At 32.5% G+C, this 22,435-nt stretch overlaps 2 protein-coding genes, 1 long non-coding RNA gene and 1 pseudogene across 3 annotated transcripts; all 4 read left to right on the top strand.

The window, feature by feature from the left end:
- The first annotated feature begins 164 nt into the window (after nt 1-164).
- LOC105789575 (putative RING-H2 finger protein ATL21A) lies at nt 165-1,398 on the top strand. The gene is made up of 3 exons (XM_012616948.1): nt 165-500; nt 661-856; nt 932-1,398. The coding sequence occupies exons 1-3, from the start codon at nt 165-167 to the stop codon at nt 1,396-1,398; spliced, it is 999 nt and encodes a 332-aa protein (XP_012472402.1).
- Nucleotides 1,399-4,072: 2,674 nt separating this feature from the next.
- Nucleotides 4,073-5,253, top strand: LOC105788224 (uncharacterized). The gene is made up of 3 exons (XR_008190823.1): nt 4,073-4,470; nt 4,546-4,625; nt 5,161-5,253. It is a non-coding gene; the product is annotated as an uncharacterized LOC105788224 (long non-coding RNA).
- A 6,558-nt stretch (nt 5,254-11,811) lies between these two features.
- On the top strand, nt 11,812-14,273 carry LOC128034062 (putative RING-H2 finger protein ATL21B; annotated as a pseudogene).
- Nucleotides 14,274-15,067: 794 nt separating this feature from the next.
- LOC105788221 (mitochondrial inner membrane protein OXA1) lies at nt 15,068-18,926 on the top strand. Its single transcript, XM_012614997.2, has 10 exons — nt 15,068-15,252; nt 15,432-15,951; nt 16,411-16,501; nt 17,052-17,099; nt 17,279-17,337; nt 17,458-17,533; nt 17,635-17,766; nt 17,867-17,974; nt 18,277-18,331; nt 18,437-18,926. Exons 2-10 carry the CDS (start codon nt 15,455-15,457, stop codon nt 18,697-18,699), a joined length of 1,329 nt encoding a protein of 442 aa, XP_012470451.1. The 5' UTR covers nt 15,068-15,252; nt 15,432-15,454; the 3' UTR covers nt 18,700-18,926.
- The last annotated feature ends 3,509 nt before the right edge of the window (nt 18,927-22,435 follow it).

The following is a 22,435-nucleotide window of genomic DNA, read 5'->3' as shown; positions in this document are numbered from 1 at the left end:
ACTTGAGTAAAGCATCAACTTTCTAATTGTCTCGTTGAATTGGATTATCTGTCTAAATTTGATGCTCGAGTAACTTAGGCGTTAATTCCCCAGGGAAGCAAACACTATTTCCGTCTTTAGTTTCCTTTTTGTTCATTAACGTGAATCTTTTCTTGATTCCTTAAATGGACCCTTTAAACTTCTTCTTCATCGTCGTCGTCGTCATCCTACTATCGTTCTTTCAACCATTTTTGACCAATGGTGAACTCTGCTCCGCGGTTTCATGCAGCAATGTTATAGTTGAGTACCCTTTCCGGCTCACAAATCAACCCGATTGCTGCGGCCATCCCGACTTCAACCTCTCAGTCTCATGCAGAAGCAGATACCATTTGCCAGACCAAACGATCATTTCCCATCTTCCGGTGACTTCGGGGTCGAAACCATCGATTATTCCACTCCCTACTTACTGCTCACTGATCCTTGCATGCCCAAACGCCTTCTTAAGGGATTCGATCTCTCCGGTACTCCTTTTATGTCATTATACCCTCGGATCTACATATTTTTTTTAACTGTTCCACCCAATCCAATATCTCAACCATCTATCCTTCAGCAATAAGTTTTTCTTGCCTTACTGGTATGAACTTTTCGGTTTGGGGTATACCCAAAATCTTTTACGATCAGTCGACACCGTTGAGTTCATGTCTAGAGCTAGCAGAGATTTCGGTCCCCCTTCGCAGTCCAGGTTGGCCGACGAACTATATTGATGATATTCTGTTAACATGGGAACAACCCTATTGCGTGTTTCCACCATGTAATCACTGTGAAAGTAATTGCGAGTCAGAAAATGGCGATGGTGAATGCTCCAGAAAGAAAAGAGGTATGTATGTCTCAAACAAAACCGTGTTTATTTTGTTGTTAAACTTCATGCTCAAACATTTATTGTTTTTTCAAGGTCTCTCAAGCGGTACGAAATATGCTGTGATTTTCATCGTGGGAACACCCATCTCCTTGATTGCGGTGTGTATTATTTATTACAACATTAGAGTCCATTGTTATGACCATCGCCACCAGCCAAATGCCGAAATCTCCAGCTTGACTGAAGAGCAGCAATTAGCTGATATTACTGTAAATGGTCTCGATGGTTCAAGGATCGAAGCCTATCCAATTACATTGCTGGGTGAAAACTTCGAGCTTCCAAGGCCTAATGATAATACATGTTCAATATGTCTATCGGAATATCAAGCCAAAGAGACAATAAGAACCATACCTGATTCCAATCACTACTTTCATGCTAATTGCATTGATGAGTGGTTTAAACTAAATGCAGCTTGCCCTGTCTGTCGCAATACGCCGGATCATGACTCTGCTCGTTTGATCACCCGTTCCACATCAGCTTTCTCATCGAGACCACCATTATAGAAGATTAATTTTGTATAATTATTTCGGGGTTTTTTTTGTTATAGTATATGTTTGTATTATACGTGGTGTATGAGATTTTTTTTTCTTTGACATGCTTGATTGCTTATTTAGCTTTATCTAAAGCTTCATTTTTCTATCTCTTTGACCTATTAAAATTCCAAATAAACCAAGTTCATCATTTGCCAGGAATCCTACCACAGATTTTTTTTAATTCCATAAAAATAATTAAACAAATAAAATATGACCAAAAAAAAGTTAAAACGCGTTAAAAGTTTGGGTAAATTATATTGTTAGTAGCTAAATAATGAGTAAGTTTACGTTTTGGTCGCTTAACTAAAAAAAATTACAATTTGGTTATTAAACTATTCAAAAATTTTCATTTAAGTCATTGGGCTGTTAAAATCGATGTTATATGGCTTTCTCTATTTATATTGTTTGCACCAATCGAAAGCTTTCTTTTCCCTTCTTTTCTACAATTCAATTTTTTTTCATGAAACAACTTTAGATGTTATGAATCTGCGAACCAAAATTCAGACATTTTTTTTCCAATCTCCAACATTGACCATTAGATCGACTAGGATCTAAGCTAAGATATATTGTTCTACTCATCGATGGATACTGATCCACTATATCAATTGTCAGATCGTTGCTTGGAGCTCACTGATGAAACTTCTTTTAAAAAAAATTTAACAACGGTGACTTAAATAAAATTTATTGAATAGTTCAGTTTACTTAAATGAAAACTTTCAAATAGTTCAATGACAAATTGTAACTTGTTTTAGCTAAGTGACCAAAACCAAAACTTACCCATTATTTAGTGACTAATTGTGTAATTTACCATAAAATTTTTATAGAATTCTTTTGCTTTCCCATTCCCATTAAGCATAAAAATGACATGTCTCATTTTCTTTAGATCATATATAATTAAAATTCTTTTAATGTTTCTATAAAAAAAAATTCTTTTAACGTTTCTGTTTTTACTTACCATTATGAAAGCTTAAAAATCCAACAAGATCTTGGTATAGCTTTCACTTTAGCACCACTTTAGATGGCACTTTTCCAAATCATCTTCTTCATAGTCGTTTCCATTTTACTATCATTTCAACCATCAACAAGCGCTGGAATTTGTTCAGTTTTTTATGTGGGGATCGATGGATTCACTTTCCTTTTCGTCTTAGCAATCAACCTGATCGTTGTGGCTATCCTCGTTTCAATCTCTCACGCAAAAAATCAGACTAAGGGCCCGTTCTCCTTTGCGTTAGAAAAGGACTTTTTGAAAAGTCCTTTTCTCTTAAAAGGAACGAAGAACGGCCTCCATTTCGGAAAAAAATCACCATCGGAGAAGTCCTTTTCTCCAGATGAAGAAGTTAAAATTTTCTCCTTTTCTTCAGCCAAAAGTGCTTTTGGCTGGTAATTTCCATTTTTCTCCCCCAAAAACTGTTCTTCCCTCTAGTTCTTTGCCTGAAATATAAAGTTCTTTGCCTTTGTTTCTTTTCCTCTGGTTCTTTGTTCCTCTTCCGCCGGTGAGTTTCTTTATTTGCATTTCAGTTGATGAAATTGGTATGAAATTGGATTTCGTTTGGGCACCTTATGTATTTGCATCTGCCACTTTTGATTTATTTGCTTCTGCATTATTGAACAAAATCGATACTTCTACATTTTGATGTTAACTTCTACAATTACCTCATTCATGCTGTCTGCTTTGTAATTTGACGAACATATTTTTTTCCTTTCCTTCTCTAATTACTAGGCCATTTCGTTCTCTGATCTTTTCTGGGTCACAAAACTCAATATGGCAAACATCTGGATTCTGTCTCAGATGCTCTCTTCGTTGCACTTTCTATCATGGTTTAGGGTCAAAAGCTTCACTGAAGCAGTTTTCTGTGAAAATGCCATGAAGTTTATTTATTTTACTAAAAGAGGATTTGGCTAGTCAAAGTAATTGTGATTCATGTTAATGGAAAGTTGCCTTTTAATTAATTCCATATACAGTGAGATCGAGTAGAAACTAAAAGACTTTGGTTTTAGTCTTTCCAAAAGCGGAAGATTTCGTTTCTACTTACTCCTCCAGTGTGTATTCTTTTTTCGTTTAAGTTCATTGAATTTATTATTTGATGAAATGTTTTCTTGGAAATTTTGCTGCAGAGTGTTTTTGTAGTGTTGAAGTTTTCTTAATGAATATACATCTTCCAATTTGTGTTTTTCTAATTAGTTTTTATATTAAAATGGTATGCTATGAGATATTCATAGAGCCTCTAATCAGTTCACAAATCCTACAATGGCAGTCACAAGAAGCATTTGAATCAACTTATTCGAACTGGATGGTAAAATGGAAACACGAAAGAAATCTTGAAGAGCATTCAAACAAGTGTAAGTGCACATGTGTTTCCATCTTTGACATCATAGCCGATTATCTCCTCAATTAGAAGCATTTGAAACAACAAATGTAAGTCGTAACAGTTGCATTCTTTTGTTTATTCAAAGTATTCTAGTGTTGCTTTTGCTAGCATATGCTTCACTCTAATGCTCGTTTAATTGTTTTTTCGGGCATAGTGAAGTTGTTGTTATCTTGGTCACAACGCCTTGGTGACACTTGTAATGCTTCGTGGCGACCAATTTGCTTATGGCTTTGTGTTTACATAATGCATTACTTTATATCTAATATCTTGGACATTGTTATGATATATGTAATGCTATTTTAGTATAGTTGACTCGTAGGTGTCATTCTTTGAAGAATTTTTTCCGATTTGTACACTTCTTTTAGGAACTGATCTAGAAAACAAGAAGCTTGACCTTGAAATCCGATTTTATAGTGGTACAATTTGTAGATGAAGATATAGAAAATTGTCTTTCCCCTCTGTCTTGATGATTCAGTTTTTGCTGATATTATTGGTTATATTCTTATTTCTTTTAATGCTTGCATGCTCTTGATTACCACTGCTTGCCCCTAGAGTGTTGTATTCTTTGCTTTATATGGTGATGGGGCTGCTAATCAAGGGCAGTTGTTTGAGGATTTGAACATCTCTGCACTTTGGGATCTGCCTGCAATTTTGGTCTGCGAGAATAATCATTGTGAGCAATTTGAATTGGAATGAAATTTTATTGGTCTATTAAATTTTTGTGGACTTTATTTATTTCATGTAACAGATGGTATGGGGAAGGCTGAGTGGAGAGCCGCAAAGAGTCCTGCTTACTACAAACGTGGGGATTATGCTCGTGGTTTGAAGGTGAGACTTGGTTGGCTGAGAGATAAATAGTGGTTATAATTTGTTGGTTATTTAGTATTGTTATTATGATTATTAAGTAAATGAGGATTTAGATGTATGTGATGTCGAAGTGACTATGACCAGTAAATGTCGTAAGAGTGATAGTGGATGGTAAAAAACTATGATAGTTGTGATTTTGGGCCATGTGAGATGCTTCTGCTGGTTTTATATTGTTGTTTTGTTCTCTTATCCTTTTATATAAGAAACTAAACGTTTGAATGAAGTTTCGAAAAGCGTAATCTCAAGGATTTTTCCCTTATACTATCGGTTCTCAATATTTAAGTTTGTTTTCTTCTAAGGTGTAAGGCATTGATGCAAAAGAATGCCTTCTAGCGAACTTTAAAGCAACAACCTCTCCGTCGACTTAAGAAGCGTAATTTTTTTTTGACAAACCATGTCTTAGGAGAATGCATGCTTAAAATTCCTTTTCTCCGACGGTAGACATTGATGTATTTTTAACTTCAATTCTATTTGTTATGTGTTTCATATCTTCTAGGTGGATGGAATGGATGCTCTTGCTGTGAAGCAAGCTTGCACGTTTGCCAAAGAACATGCCTTTCTGCTTTTAATACTGCCATAGCTTGTAATAACGTTCCATTCAAACCTTAAAGTTATTATTGTAAAAGAGCTATATATGTTTAGGCTTTGACAAAAGTAATTACATGGGGCAATTCTCTTTTAATGATTTGTCTTTCTGTCCTTGAAATTAAGCTGATATACCTAAATGGATAGCGTTTCTCCAATTATTTGTTTCAGTACATAATTCGTCCAGCCTAGATATGCATTAAGCAGAATGAACATAACAAAAAATGGCATTGTCTGGTGGACCTTATTTTCTCGAGGAAGCGCTTTGCTCACTCTTTGTGTTCTTCATCAGACAATCTCGACTTTCATTTTCATATGCTTATCAAATATAAGTATTGTATTAACCAAATCACTTTCATATGCTTATCAAATATAGCATCTAGTTTAATAAATTCATTTTAAATTGTAAATGCTATTGACAAATTTTTAGTATTTATATTTGGTATATAAATATTATCCCTTTTTAAATTTTAATCCAAATATATGTAATATTTTAATTGTTAGGTTTATGTTTTCTATGTTATGTTAGTATATAATATGAGTTATGTATTCAAATACATTTTAAAATAAAATAATACAAATGTGTTAAAAGTATTAATTAAAAATAAAAATAATTTTTATAATAATACAATCGTGTCAATATCTAATTACAAATATTTAATTTTATATTTAAATATTTAAATATAGTTTATATATTCTAATTAAAATTTATAAATAATTAATATTAATTACTTAGAAATATTTAAAATTAATATTATATAATAAAATATTAACAATAAGTTATAATAAATTATTTTTTTATATTTTTTCTAAAATGTCATAATATTAACTAATTTGAACATTATTTAAATACATATTTGTTACTTTATAATCTCATGTCTAAAATGGACATTTTATTCTTCAAAAGCACTTTTTGACAGCAATGCCAAACACTCAAATTTCTCAAAAGTACTTCTCAAAAGCACTTCTGAAAAGCACTTCTCAAAAGCACTTCTCAAAAGCAATAAAGAACTGGCCCAAAGCAATTCTCACCCTTACATTTACCGGTGAATTCATAGTCTATTTGTATCAAGGTATATGGATCAACGATCCTAATTATTGCACCCCAAGGCGTCTCCTTAAGGGTCTTAACCTCTCTGATACTCCTTTTAAGCTTGAATATCCTGAAAGCTATGTGTTTCTAAATTGCTCAAATGGTGCAATATCGAAACAACTTCCCGAAGTAAGGTACATTTCTTGTCTTAGCGGAGAAACTTTTTCTGTGGTGGCCATTTTAGAGAATCAGCTTGATATGTAGAGATCATTGTTATGGAGGTATATGGAGATAGGTAGGGTTTTAGTTCCAGCTTGGGATTCTATATGAGATTAACTTGGAATGAACCCGATTGAATGTCTTGTGAACTGGCGGTGGGAACTGAATGTTCAAGAGTGATACGGCTATGGATATCCAGTGCTCCTGCGGTTTTTAGGGGAGCAAAATTCATTCTGATTAGAAAAAGTAATAAAAAATTTGATTTTTGAAAATCGAGTCGAATTATTTACTTTTTTTTTAATTTTATGTTCGAGTCAAGTTAAATTTTATAATTCAAATAACTCGAATAATTTGAATAACAGATTTGTGTAAATATCTTTTTGGTCATTGCAAATTTTAAAATGAACAAATTAGTCTCTCAACAAAATTACAAAATAATTCAAAATAATTTTAAAATTCAAAATATTCCAATATTTATATTTTCTAAAAATTATAAATTTAAAAATAAAAATTCTAAAAAGTTCTAAAGGATATTTAAAAAGTTAAAAAATATTTTTTCTAAAATAATAATTTTGGAACCTAAATAAGTTAATTAACTATTCAAGTTTATCATATTAAAGTATTTTTTCTTCTTATTTTGCTTTGAAAAATATTTCAAATATATATGGTTTCTAATTTATTTGCTCTAATATGGAATTAGTTATATTGTAACAAGATTTTAATTTAACATGTTTAATTTTTTAATTTAACTCGAACAATTTCACTTAATTTAACTTAACTCGAATTTTATTTCACTCGACTCGATTCAAAAAAAGTTCAAATCGAGTTAAGATGATAAAATAGAACTCGTCAACTTGATTAACTTAAATCTTTTTTTCACTCGATTCGATCAAACGCTCACCCTAAATAATTTTAACTTTGGCTACTTAGAAATTAATTAATTCATTCTCGATAAACTTAAAAAAAGAAAAGAAAAAACTTCGCAAATAGAAGTAAAATAAAAATTAAAATAGATCTATCATTAAATTTATACAATACATTTTCAAACTCGCATAGACTCACGCTAACCACCAACACGGGAGAATCTGTGGATTGAACCCTGCTCATGAGTATGGGTGAACTCTCTTTTTCCATTAAATACTAAAATATTATCATTTGCAAAATTTTACACAACAAATATTTTATTATATGTACTGTAGTGTCATATTAACTTATTATTCTTACATAATGTTAACAGATAATTCATGCCATTTTAGTTAATAAATTTAGCAATCTTTAAAATTTCAAATAATATAGTCTAAAAATAATTAAATTAGAAAATAAATACTAAATACATAATTTACGATAATACGAGACTAATAGTAGAATTTAACCTAATGAATTTAACTAGTACTATTTAAGTCATGAGTAGAAACTTAAATTTTCAAAAGTACAAAGATTAAATTTGATCAAATTAAAGTACAAGGGTTAAATACGTAACTTGGACTAATACAAAATTTAACCTCAATTCTTTTTACTCTGTTCATACAATTGTTTATTTATTTTGCACATTCAAGTAAAATTATTTAGAATTATACACCAATCATTTAAGCCAAAACATCGACGTGAAATAGCACATTGTCTTGTATTATTACACTAGTAACTAAAGGACTCATAAATATTATTCTTTTCACTTTTACAGGAATTTCAAGAAAAGCTAAACTCTGCTTAATTTTTGGAGTGGGAATATCCCTCTGATGCATCCTAGGGTTTGTATGCCATCTCCGGAAGAAGGCTAACAATATTTAAATTGAGCATCAACACCATAACCTGGAAATCTCCGTTCCAGTCGTCGTCCCACGTTGATCAGCTGCTGCTGATGCCAAAGGGCTTGATGGACCAAGTGTCGATTCCTATCCAGTAACCTTGCTTGGCGAAAGCCGGCGATTACCGAGGCCTAGTGGCAATACTTGCTCAATATGCCTTCGTAAATACCAAGCTCATGAAAAATTAAGGACTATTCCGATCATTATTTCCATGTTGATGAGTGGTTGAAATTAAATGCCTGCTTGTCCAATATGTCGTAACACTACTGATAAATTTCATTCCACTGTTCCATCATAATATATAGGATTAAATTAATCCAGCGTGCGTAATTTTATGGTTTGCTGTTTCCATAACTATTGAATTTCAACGATATAAATATAAAGTGTTCAAACTAAGGTATTTTCCTTGCATTTACGTAGAAATAACTAGAGATATCGATATCAAGTGTACATGCCAGCTCGAAACTATATATAAAACTTACGACACGTTTGGTTCATTGAAATGGAATAGGGCTATAATGGAATAAAGCTGTAATAGAATGTAACTGTAACGGAATAGAGTTGTAATCAGTAATTCAATTATTTGGTTGAATGTAATGGAATAGAACTGTAATAGTATTCTTGTGTTTGGTTGAATAAAATAAATTTGTAATAACATAAGAAAAAAAGCTAAAATAACCAGAATACCCTTAGCATAATTTTTTTTAGGGAGATGATTATTGTTATAAAATTTTAATAATATTATTATTAAATATAGTTTAATTAAAATAATATATAATTTAATAACATTCTTAATATAATTATTTTATATTAAATTATATTAAAATATTTAAAATATTTTATTTACTACATTTTAAAATAATACACTATTATTTGAATCCACTGCTTCTCAAGTTATCTCCATTATAGTTGACACAACAACCACATGGTTAGAGTAGTGCATTTGCATGGTTTATTATATATGATATTGAAACCTTCAAACCACAACCACTTGAACTATATATGCTAGAATAGGAGGTTAAGTTTATGGCATAAAATGTTGTTTCATTAGAAAAAAAATTCAAATTTAACATTAAATAGATTGCGGTTTACAACAAGCGATATGAACAACCTTGAATTTTACTTTTCTTCCTCAATATTGTCTGAATCAAGGAGATAACAAGAAACACAAAAAACAAATTCTATGTTACTTACTCTGATTCGTGTAAAGAAGGGGCTTGGTTATAGGGAAATGTGAACGAAAAGGTTTAAAAGAAATATATAAGGAAAATTTGTTCTGTGCATCATCGAATTTCGCCATTTATGCGCAGATGTATCATTGTTAGCTATCATCCGGCTACTCAACTACACCATGCCAACATCCTCTTCCCACCAAGTAAAAGTCTGCAATAATTCATGATTTGGTTTGTTGGTTAGCTGATTAAATTTTCACGATGCTTAATCTCTACTATGTAATATATGTATATAAACTGAATTTCCCATCTTATTTCCCCAAGTTTCATTTATTCGTACTACGATGTCAAATTATGTGTACTTTTGAATAATCCAATGCAGAATGCCCTCTTAATTTCTGAGAATACCAAGCTGAAGTGTTATCATATGGTCAAAACATGTAAAACCGGAAGGAAGAAATTAGGATACACAAGTCAAGCAACATAAATTCCTTGTTGCAGTGCCAATACAACCAAAACAGTAGAAAATAGAATCGCACCTACTCCAATAAATAAATATAAAAACCTACAAAATTAGAAATTAGAAGGTCAAAACTTGAAAGAATATGCAAGAAATTCTACTCAAATAAGGACTTGAAAACAAGCATAAAAATAAATAAATAAATAAATCAGTACTAACTCCTTCAATAATACACTTTACCATGAGAAATCAGAGAACAAATAGTTGGCAGGAAAAAAAAAGAAAGAAAAAAGTAAATGAAACTTGAGGTGGAGAAGAAAAAGAGTTCACAACGTTAACAAGAAGTAAAAATATAAAATTCAACATGACACATAGACCAATTAGATTAGTGGGGCAGGAATAGGAGCAAGCAGAAGGGACAAAGGATTTCAATTCACCTCCTACCCCATTGACTTCCTTGACATCTCAAATCTGAAAATTATTGCTTATCAATGGGTGAAACCATAATGATAAGCCATGAGAATAAGAATTTTCACTTAACCACCTGATGTTATTAACATCATTGGTAATGTAGATTTTGCTCTTTTGAAAAGCCATTTGCAGCTAAAGTAGTTTTAGGGAGGGAACATACAAAATTAAGATCATGGCTGAGGAATAGGTTCACATGACATGAGCATTGTGTAAATAATCCAAAACTACTGAATATATAATCTATTTGTGTTCCACAGCGGAACACAGCAAAATAATGAATAGAAACATATGTCATCCCTCTCAAGACAATAAAATCTTGGTTACATTTAAATATTATTAATTTCCTACTACCTAAAAATAAAATTGTAAAAGGTTCTTTCCAGATTGCTAGTCATACTTTGAACTTCAAAATTCTAGTACCTACTGATTTCTATCCCATGCAGAAATTGAAAAGGAACATGAAAATGGATAGCTATTACAAGTAGGTTAATGGTCCCTTATAGTAGAAAATTATGAAAAAGAGTAAAACTTTCTTGTTCACATGCATTGAGCCACGCACTTTGCATTGCATTGCGAACCAAACTTGCAACCAATACAAAAAAAAATAAAAAGAATCAGGCTTTGCATCAAAAACCAGATAAAAGCCATATCTTAATGCCACAATAAAGTCCTCAAAGGTATAGCACAAGAAATGGTTAAGTTAAAATAAGAGAGATAAAAATCAAACATGTACCATGAATTGCACATCAATTAACAAATGTAGAAATATGGTACAAATATACAACCTTTGGACATATCAGCTGTAAGAAAACACCAATAACCTTGGACTATCATATCCAAAACTTGTACAGTACTACATAAACACCATAAACAAAATCATAAGAATACCTTCAAATCAAATGCAACATTCCAAACAAGTCATCCGAAAGACATCTGAAATATAACATATAGCTAGCGTCAGATACCTGTAAAAATATAGAACACAATTGATAGAAGAGTACAAGTTGTCTTACCTAAAAACAAAGAGATGTTGTACAAATTGGTCAGTCTAAATGTTCACCAGGTGTCCAGGAGATTGTTCATTCAAGTGGGAGCATTGTGAAATGAAATTAGTGAATTGAATAACTTCATTTATATCTCAAATTTGAGCAGCAACTCCTTAAATCCATACGTGTTGATAGCTTTACATTGTAGCATGTTGTCGAGTATAAAATTTACTGAAATCTAACCGGAAAAGGAGGAATTTCAAATCTACAAGTTGTTGAACAGGCAACTGAATTAAGAAACCCTCGCTTGTAACTCATGAATTCCTTCATATAACCGATTTGCATGACTTCTAAATTGCAGTATAAGGTCAAAAAGGACAGACAATGACTTCTAAAGGGTTTGAGATCTTTCACCCATGAGTGATTTTTGTACAATTGAGTGGAAGTACTTCTCATATGCTGCTAGTAGATCATCAAGATCTTTTGCTACTTCCATGTCATTGGAAAAATTGGACCATGACATCTCCAAGACTTCAAACATGATAAACTATTGCAAGTTGGTAACAAAATGATTCATCTCATCCTAAAGAACCTGCCATCGCCTTAATGTTGAAAGCAGTTACAATTTTACAGCATGTTGCAACTTTGTGTATACATGTGAAGTAAGACAATTGGATTTATGGAAAAATACTTCCAATACCAAAATCTAGAATTTCTGAACTTGGATTTAACAAATTGGTTAATGAAAAAGGTCCAAATACCAAAATCTAGAATTTATACTATATAAGATAATCGTTAAATTTCAATTTTGATCCCTCTACTTGTTTTAAGGTTATATAGCAATAGACAAATTTAAGTTGTGGTTACTATTCTTTGTTCAAATTTGAGATTTAATATTTATGCTTTAATATTTGACATAATTTGATACCTCAACTTTTGCAATGCCATTAATTTGTCTAAATATTTTATTCTAATTAAAATCTTAACGTATATTTTAAAAATTGTTAACCTTGTTAAAATTCTTTATTAAATTTCTATCACAATTAAGGTGTAAATGAAATATTAGTGTTCATAAGTTATTCGAGTTCTGCTCAAAAGAGATTTGAACTCAATTCAATAATTATTGAGTCAAGATCGAGCTGTTGATCGAGCCAAATTCAAGCTTAGTAATACTTTACTCAAATAGCTTGCAAGCCTTATCGAGTTTTTCATATTTTTATATTATTAAATCACATTATTGCACTTAATATATATTATTAACCCTAAGTTTAATTATCGAACCGGAGTACAAAAATTGGTAATGAGCTTATTGAGATCGAGCTCCATTATATCTTAAGTCATGCTTGAGTTTAAAAACAAATGTTCGATTGAGCTTGAGCTGAATATTAAGATCCAAATTTCGAGTCGAGCTCAAGCTCGACAGTATTTGAACTCAGTTTAGCTCGATTACTCCCCTACGAACATACCCTGTAACTTCACTTCATCAAAGCCGGCCATTGGGAAAGCAATGACAACGTGGGAGTACCGAACCAAAGAGATTTTAAGAACTATGCCGAGCTGCAACCACCATTTTCATATCAACTGCATAAGCGATAGGGCGGCTTAAACTCCTTCAAATATTTTCCAAAAGTCGCTATAAGTTTGAGGAGCCTGCTTCAATCTTGTCTAGTTGATCACCATTCACTCATTAATACAAATGTTAGTTCCTAATATACCAAGAACCATTTTAAATTATTACTATTTCAAGGAAATTTCAAAGAAAACATCATAGATAGTATATGATCTTTTGCCTGCCGAGTTCACAATAAGCATGAAAATGACATCTTTGAACTCTTCTTCTTGTCCTATGTCTCATTTTTCTTTAGAGCAAAAATTGACATCTTCTAACGTTTCTGTTTGTATTTACCATTCATGAAAGCTTGCAAAACAAACAGAATTTCCGTATTTTTCAAATCTTCTTCTTCGTACTCTTCTCCTTCGTTTTCCTCTCTTTTCAACCGTCAACAAGTACTGGAATTTGCCCTGTTTCTTGTGGTGATCAATGGATTCGCTTCCCTTTTCGTCTTAGCAACCAACTTGATCTTTATCCCCGTTTTGATCTCTCATGCAAAAATCAACCTAAAGCAGTTCTCACCCTTCCATTTTCTGGTCAATTCATAGTCGAAAATATCGATTATTTGTATCAATGACCCTAATTATTGCCGCCCAAGACATCTCCTTAAGGGTATGAACCCCTCTTGTACTCCTTTTGAGCCTCAATATGCTGAAAACTATGTGTTTCAAAATTGCTCAAATGGTGCAATATCAAAACAACTTCCCCAATTAAGGTACATTTCTTGTCTTAGTGGCGAAACTTTCTCTGTGATGGCCATTCCATGAATCGTCTTGATATGTACGCATCTTTATTATGGACGTGTAGGAAGATAGCTAGCGTTTTAGTTCCTGCTTCGGATCCTAAGTATGGTATGAGATTGACATGGCATGAACCCGATTGCACGTCTTGTGAACACAGCTGTGGGAATTGCATGTTCAAGAGTGACATCGGAGCTCTGGTATGGCAAGTGCTAAAATGGGTATAATTTTCAGAGAGGAAATACCGCTGTTATGCATCATAGGGCTTGTGTTACAACTCGGAAGGAAGTCTAACAATTATTAGAAAGGACTTGATGGACCAAGTATTGATGCCTATCCGGTGATTTTGCTTAGTGAAACCCGGCAATTACCAAGGCCTAGTGATAACACTTGCTCAACATGTCTTTGGGAATACCAAGATAATGGAAAGTTAAGGACCATTCCAAACTGTGAGCATTGTTTTCATGCCCTTTGCATCAATGAGTGGCTGAAATTAAAATGTCGCAACACCCCCACTGTTTTATGATTTTACATTGGTTCTCTGATTTTGTATTTCCATTCTCCACAATTACTAAATTTCAGACAACCAATGCAAATTAAAGTGTTAAAACTAACATCTTTCTCTTGCATTCATATAAATATAATTAAAGATATTATGAATTAGTATGATTATAGAATGATATATTAAGAATCAAGATACACATTATGTTCTGGAAGCTAATTAAATCTTTTAGAATTTTAGAGGGCATAATGAACATTTTCAAAAATTTTGACAACTTCAATTAAAAATTATAAAAACTTAATAAGATTTTTAAAAATTTTGGGAGAATTAATTAAAATTTATAAAATAAATATTAAAGAGACTTGAGGAGAATTTACAGAATATTGGGAGGCTTAATTAAAATTTAAAGGGCTTAATGGTAATTTCCCAAAGTTTTGGGAGGCTAAGTCACCTCTTTGGTTTCCCTGAGGATCCTCCTTGTACAATCTTTTGAATTAATAAATATTATGGTCAACGGTAGTCAATACTATCAAAGTTGGCATCGATTATGTGATGTGTTTTCATTGGCCACTACTTTTTCAACATCATTAGCTTCAGGGGTAAAAAGTACGATTGAGTAGCAATCACTAAAATGGGGTAAAAAATCTTTAGGTATCAATGTATAAAAAGGGGATAATTCAAGGGTCAAATCATGAATAAACCCAAGGAAAAAAAATAGTGGGAATGACTGTCAGTCTCCAAGTGGGCTAAGCTAGACCCAGTATTCTCAATGGTGGCCCATTCTGTTCGCTACAAATGGATGGAATTTACACAAAAAAGAAAAAACAGGTACTGGGGGAAACAAAAGAGCTGTACGGAGAAGTAAATACAGGGGAGTTGATCCCTGTTCTGTTTCGAGTTTCGAAGTGCACCTTGTTGGTTTCTGCACCTAACAAGACTTTTTCTCTTTCGAACTCAGCACTGTGATGTGAATGAAACCCTGAGTTTTTGCTTCTTACTTGCGGTACTCTCTTTGAACTCCCAGATTTTAGCTTCAGAAAATCTCACTGTATGGCCTCTTCTTAGTGATTTAGTTCTATTTGCTAGAAATGAATCTCGAGGCTTTGGTTTTTAATATATTTTAGCTGCATTTATCTTGCTTTGCTAATGGTTTTAATTTGATCGTACCCTTTCTTTTGTTAGAGGAATTTCTATTCTTTGTATCAATGGCATTTAGGCGTAGCCTTTCCAGGAGAGCAACCCTAATAGCTAGACGATATCAACCGTCATTTGCCTACATTGTCCATGAAGATGATCGTAAAAATCATCCTTTAAACGAGTCCTACTCTCAGCCAAAACCTAGCAATTTGTTTCAACAAATATCTTTTGGAACTGGGTTTAGTAATTCATCATCAGGCTTTGGTGTGTTGTTTCAAGATAGAAGATGTTCCAAATTATCTCTCATTCCTAGCACTGGTGTGTCGTTTTTTCGGTATATGTCGACTGATGGGGCAGATAAGATTGAGTTTATGACTGATGGGGCAGATAGGATTGGGCTTATGACCGATATTTCGGAAGCTCTTAAGGATAGTTCTTTCGAAGCAGTGGCTTCGCAGGCTCCTGCTGTGAATGAGGTTGCTGTTGCTGCTGCTGATTCTGGGTTACCCGTTGCTGCCATACAGTACGTTATCGATGCAGTTCATTCTTCTACTGGCTTGAACTGGTAATTCCTGCTTGTAATTATTTAGTTTTTCTGTATTTATGTAAATGTACCAAGAACGAATGGAATGCACTATGAATTGGATTCAAATCTGATGATTTAAACTATCTACCTGATCTATATTTCAAATGGCCAAAAGGGTGGCAAGCATAAACTATCAGTGCTATAAATATAAGGACTTCGATCTATGAAACACTGATCTCCATTCTCCATTATATGTAATCTATCAGATTCTAGTCAAACCAGTTTGCTATTATCTCTTACACATGGTTGAATTAAATTTATTACATGCAACATGATGACAAATAAATCTTAATGAGAATCTTCGTGGTGTGTCTTATGCGATATGTATCTTGTGACTTCTTGGTTTATGCTAATCTCCATGTTTTGATAGCGTGCAATGTTGAAAATCAAACCTTTCTTTTAATCTTTTTAACACTATAGGCTTCCTATTTGTTTCAGGTGGAGTTCCATAGTTGTGACAACACTTTTGGTTCGAGGTTTAACTCTTCCGTTTTTGATAAGTCAACTTAAAGCTACTGCAAAAATGACGGTGTGTGATGTTTCTGCTTCTTTTTCTTGTCATGTTCTTTTACCTTGTAGCATGCCCTTTGTTCTTCACTTATTTTATTGATAGCCCTAAGTCTATGTACAAGACATTACTTTTGTGATTACCATGTATATGAAGCCACAACTTGATAATATGCAAATACTGGATGATTCACATTTGGATGATTTCAGCATGTGGCATCTTGCCTTTGTACCTTGTTAGTGGTAAAATGGGAAAAGAAAAAACTGAACATCCTTATCTTATTCATCTAATTCTAGAAGATATAATATGCCTCTGCATGATCTGTACATTTTTGCCACTTAAAAAATTTCAACTTTTCCTAGTATGAATGCAACAGTATCCATTGATTATTACTGAATTTTGACATGTGTAAGAACAAAGAAAGGAAACTTATATTCTCTCTCAGATATTCTTTCTCCTCGAATGTGACTTCAGTTTTGTAGCTTAGAGACTGTTCTTTTTTATTTTTCATACCTTCATTAATGGGAAAATCTGTTCATTTGAATTTTTCTCTGCTGTCTTTATCCTGCAGTTACTTAGGCCACGATTGGAGGAAATCAAGGAGCGCATGCAAAGAACGGTCTGGTGCCAGCTTTTTCTGTGATTTGTGTTATTATTTTGAACAATCTACTTTGTGGATAGCATTCCGGTATCTGATTTTGTGCATAATCCTAGAGCATTTTCAGATTCCATGGATGTTCTTGTTTCTTTTACAATAGCTTGAAATAAAACTTCAAAGTTTCTACCTATTTTCTGCAGGGTATGGATCCCCAGGCAGTAGCTGAAGGTCAAAATGAAATGCAAAAGCTTTTCAAGGAGTAAGAACTTTTCCAGTAGGACAGCTCATTTACCTGTTTAGAGTACATGTTGCATAGCCCTTGGTTCCATGATTGAATCACTAAAATCATTTAAATGTTTTTTCATTTTAATAATTGCAGATATGGTGTAACTCCTTTTACTCCACTGAAAGGGTTCTTTATTCAGATGCCAATCTTTATCAGCTTTTTTTTAGGCGTAAGATAAATCGTTTTTTTTAAAGGTTCTGTAAGGATTACTAGTTTGGTTGTAGAATTGAATGTAGTACATTCAGATTTAGACTTGTCTTTCACCCTCAGATTTCGAATATGGCTGAGAAAATGCCATCATTTAAATCCGGTGGAGCTTTTTGGTTTATAGATCTCAGTACACCAGATGGTTTATGCATCTTTCCAGTTTTGACGGCTCTGACATTTTGGATAACAGTGGAGGTAAGCTTCCATTTTTGTAGATAAAATGAATGCATTGAGAGGTATAGAGTATGCCTTTCTATCATCGACTCGGTTTTAATTAAATGCTTGATGCCCTCAGTGCAACATGCTAGAAGGTACGGAGGGGAATCCTTCTTCTGGAACTACAAAAAATGTTGCTAGAGTCTTTGCTGCTCTATCGGTTCCATTGACCATGAATTTCTCAAAGGTATTTCCACTTCCATTTTCCAGTTTCTGCACTTTCTTTCGAATATCAGTTGTCAAAACAATATTTTAAGAATTTTACTTGCCATACAAATAATCTGGGTTTACATTCTAGTTTCCTTTAACAAGCTCATAAAATTGATTTGCATTGCCTACTCTAACAAGTTCTTTAGGAGCTCTTTGTATCTCATATAAATCCTGAAATTTTTAGCCAAACCCAAAAAGGAGACGATATTATTTGCAGATATATAATGATGATGATGACAACGACAATGATGTTAACTTCCATCTCATTTGTGTCCACAGGCCATTTTCTGTTATTGGATTACATCAAATGTATTTTCCCTCGCCTATGGACTAGGTAAGTCCTTAAAACTTTACATTTCCGATCAATTTTAAGTTTTATCTTCTCAAGATTTCTCTGTAGTTCTTTGTATATTTTCCATTCAAAATTTTACTTTTGCAGTGCTTAAGGCTCCTGGGGTGAAGGCGGCTTTAGGTGTTCCGCTAATACCTAAGCCTCCGGCTGGTACCACACCGCGGCCTTCTATCAATCTGTATTCAGCTTTCAAACAACCCGAAAGAACAGCATCACATCAGTCTACCTCACCACCTGATGAACCAACTAAAGCATCACATAAAAAAATATCGTCGTCTTCAACCATGGATCAGAGGATTAAAATTTTAGAGAGACAATTAAAGGGAAGGAAGAAAAACAAGAAGAGGTGAGAAAAGCTTCCTTCCTAAAATGTTGAAATGCCATTAATTTCCATATATGTATTAGGAATTTGCTTCATATAAGGCCATAGAAACAAACTGACACTGAATTGTTTTATGAAATTGAGTAGTTTTAGAAATTTTCCTGATCCCCATAGTGTGGGTGTTTTTGGTTTCTACTGGTAATGAATGTATTCACAACATTGAGGGGCTTCAAATACAGTTAACATTACAAGGAATATTATTCTGTCCATTTGTTCTTTTGTTTGCATTTAATGTATTTCAATCGCCATCAGAGGATTAAATTAAAATTTATTAGTTTTTTTTTATCACGGGTGCTAACTTTTGAGTATTATTAAAAACGTTTTAAAAGAAAAACTCAGTACCAAGCCAGATGTTAACGACTATACCTATTTGCAATCACCATTTTCAATGGAGTGGCTTCAACTCAACCAAACAAGTATTAAAACAAAAATTGAAGAAAACCCACTAAGTACCTTTGGATGAAAATTGAAGAAAAACAAAATATAGATAGAAATGACTGACAGTCACTGGACCAAATATTGCCAATAGCGGCCCATCCAGCTTCGGCAAGGTATTACCACTTCCCCTTTTCCCTCTTTATCCACATTCTTTTGTATATAAGTTTTCAAAACAATAGCTAATCCGGGCTTTATTGAACAGTTTCCCTTAACAAGCTCATAAATGAATATTGCTTTCAGGTCATATTATTTCCATCAATTTGTTCCACATGTTGGGGCAAATATTGCACTTCCAAAATATGAGTTGAACGTGTTATGCATTGTTCTTAATAATATTTTTTTATTGTACAGCGTATATCTTAAAATTCAATAAATTCTTCCTATTTATAGGATTTCAACTAGGAATTGGCTTATAAGAATTGCCACTCATGTGAGAAACGTTGAAATGCCACTCATTTCCACACTTGTTGTTATATCTTATAAGAATTGGCTTCATATATGGCTCATTAATTTGGGGCCATAGAAACAAACTGACAGTGTGTTATTTTTAGAATTTTTCTTCGGACCCTGGGATTTTGGAGGTTATTGTTCACAGCATATTGACTAATCTAAGGGGGGTTGTGTTTAGGTGTATCTGTTTAACTAACGTTCAACATACTTAAGGATTAACGAAGACATATAGTTTAATAACATATACATTAATGGACGTCAAATACAGTTCAGCATTAAATAGAACAATATTCTGCCCTTTTCTTCTGTGTTTGTATTCAATAATAATAAAGCCCCATAACTCCATAGGCAAGGTTGGTTTGGTATTATTGCAATTCTGCATTAACTTCTTTTTCCTATCATGTTAAAAAGAGATGGTAACTGGTTAACACTATAAACTCCACTCGTAGATCTTTTTTTTAATTAATTATGTTTTAATGCAGCTGTAAGAGGATATAAATTTGAGCAAGAGGTTACTGATTCTATAATTTAAGACTTGAAGGTTGTGGGTAGAAGTATGAAAACTTCTTTTTTGAAAGGGATAATATATATTACATTTCTTGTTTGATCTAAATACTTATTTTCTCTATTGATGTTATAGAGGGATTAAATTAGTTTAAGCGGATCGTTATAGAAGTTTAGGACATTTTGGTTCCTCAAATGCTCATACAAAAATTTAATTAGATCCTAGTTGGTTTGTTTTTTTAATTTTCATTTAATTCCTAAATTTTTAAAATTTTACTAAACCTCAAGATCCGAATATAATTATATAACAAAAAATGAGTGGGTGAATTCATTCTCATTTGCGTAGACATCTAAACGTTGGTCCACAAACGTGTTAGGAAAGGTTTCAGGGTTGTCACACGCTATTTGCATTTTTAACGTTAGTTGACCTAGCAAGTTCCGTGACCGGTTCAATGACGCTAACTACAACCTTTTAAACCAACTGTGATGGCAAACTTTCGTCATTGCAACAATGAACAATCCAACCCTTCACTCCATTTTATTTACAATCCTTCATAAAATTAATTTGTTCGAAAGCGAGGACTTGTATATATCTTCTTAAAATTTACATATTTCTCAATTTCATCTTGACTTAATAAATCTATACATTCTGTCAATATTCACTTTGAATATATAAACATAGAGGATTAAAATTATTATTATACCGATTAAAATGATGATTAATTGAACTTAAGAAGGGATTGGTGTAATGTTAATTTAGAAATAAAAGTAGAAAGTTTCATCTCAAAAGAAAATTTAATTAATGGGTTGGGTATACAGGTAAGGGCTATGGTAGTTAGAGGACTATATTGGACAAAATCAAAACTTCCTTTTCTTGCAAAGGCAACTGATTGCCACTTCTGGAAAATTAATTTGACCCACCCACGTTGAATTTAATGAAAATGATTTTTTTTATTTTATAATTTAAAACTTTTTTGTAAAACAAAAATCTTCTTTTTAGACTCAGTGATCAATGTAATAATCTTATGATACGAAAACCACAGGTTTAACAAATATATAAATAATGTAATAAACATGAAAGATGAACACACACACACATATATATAATTAATATGTAAATTTAGAGTGCGTTTACTTTTGAGATTTTTAAAATGTTAGAATTTTAGAATTCATCGTTTCAGAAAAGTTAAAATTGGTAATTTTTTGTTTCCATAAATATTTGATTTATGAAAATTTAGGTTATTAAAATTTTACAATTTTAAAAAATTATAATATAAATAATATTTTAAAATTTTATAAATAGTTTTCATAAAATAAAATTATATATTATATGTTATAATTAAATAAAATGAAATTTGAAGTTTAAATTTATTATCTTATATGTATCAACAAAATTATCTTATAGTAGGACCATGTGCATTAAATCAAATAAAATTCTTGATGAATTTTGAAAACTACTTATTTGGTTGGACTCGAAATGAAATTGAGCTATTACAATCCCTCAAATTACTGTCAAATTTTAAAATTCTCTAATATATCTCCCCATACAAATAAATTCATTTTTAGAACTTTAATAACCTTAATACAAATGAAATCTTTCCTACAAATTTCTCACTCAAACACACCCTTAAGGTATATATATTTTGTTCTAAAGAAACTTTTAACTCAACTAATATTTTTTTCCTTGCAATCACTAATGTTAAAAAAAACGTTAAATGATATAATGAGGGTGGTTCGCATTGTAAGGCGGTGCAAAGAGCCATTAAAATGAGGGTGATTCACATTGTAGGTGATGTGAAGGACTATTCAAATGAGGGTTTGAGAAGGCAAAGGTTGGATTTGAGCAAAGTATCAATACTATGTTTCTTTTTCTTACCCACCCTTCCTCTAGGAAGGGATATTTATATATGGATGAGAGTTTAAAACATGTCTCTTATCTTATGATTACCTTTCTAATAGAGCCCAACATAGGCCCATATTAGGGTATGGGCTAGATGTGACCACCCTCTAATGTCATGGGCCGTTGTTTGAAACCCGTGACTATTACACAAAATGAGTCTCATGGAAGTCTATCGATTAGATGGGGCTCACTTGAGCCACGAGAACTGATCTGATTCAAAGAACTTATAGAGAAACTTGTCTATTTGAAGCTTAAATGGCCCAATGAAGCATATATGGAAAATTAGGGTACCTTGGTAAAAAGGAAAATTAATCTTAGAAGATTGGAGGGAATAAAATCTGATAAGATTAGAGTTGATTTGATTGTGTAATCTTATAAATCCCTTAATTGTAGGGATATGCTTCATCTTGTC

Source organism: Gossypium raimondii, chromosome 2 (assembly GCF_025698545.1).
Source record: "Gossypium raimondii isolate GPD5lz chromosome 2, ASM2569854v1, whole genome shotgun sequence".
Classification (NCBI taxonomy): Eukaryota; Viridiplantae; Streptophyta; class Magnoliopsida; order Malvales; family Malvaceae; genus Gossypium; species Gossypium raimondii.
This window is presented reverse-complemented; position numbering and strand designations above follow the sequence as displayed.

Excerpts from the sequence above, each read along its gene's own strand:
- LOC105789575 (XM_012616948.1), top strand. The coding sequence starts at position 165 with ATGGACCCTTTAAACTTCTTCTTCATCGTCGTCGTCGTCATCCTACTA. Across the intron at positions 501-660 it reads TAAGGGATTCGATCTCTCCG|TCGACACCGTTGAGTTCATG; the intron begins GTACTCCTTTTA and ends TTTTACGATCAG. Across the intron at positions 857-931 it reads ATGCTCCAGAAAGAAAAGAG|GTCTCTCAAGCGGTACGAAA; the intron begins GTATGTATGTCT and ends TGTTTTTTCAAG.
- LOC105788221 (XM_012614997.2), top strand. The coding sequence starts at position 15,455 with ATGGCATTTAGGCGTAGCCTTTCCAGGAGAGCAACCCTAATAGCTAGA. Across the intron at positions 16,502-17,051 it reads AAGCTACTGCAAAAATGACG|TTACTTAGGCCACGATTGGA; the intron begins GTGTGTGATGTT and ends TTTATCCTGCAG. Across the intron at positions 17,338-17,457 it reads ATGCAAAAGCTTTTCAAGGA|ATATGGTGTAACTCCTTTTA; the intron begins GTAAGAACTTTT and ends TAATAATTGCAG.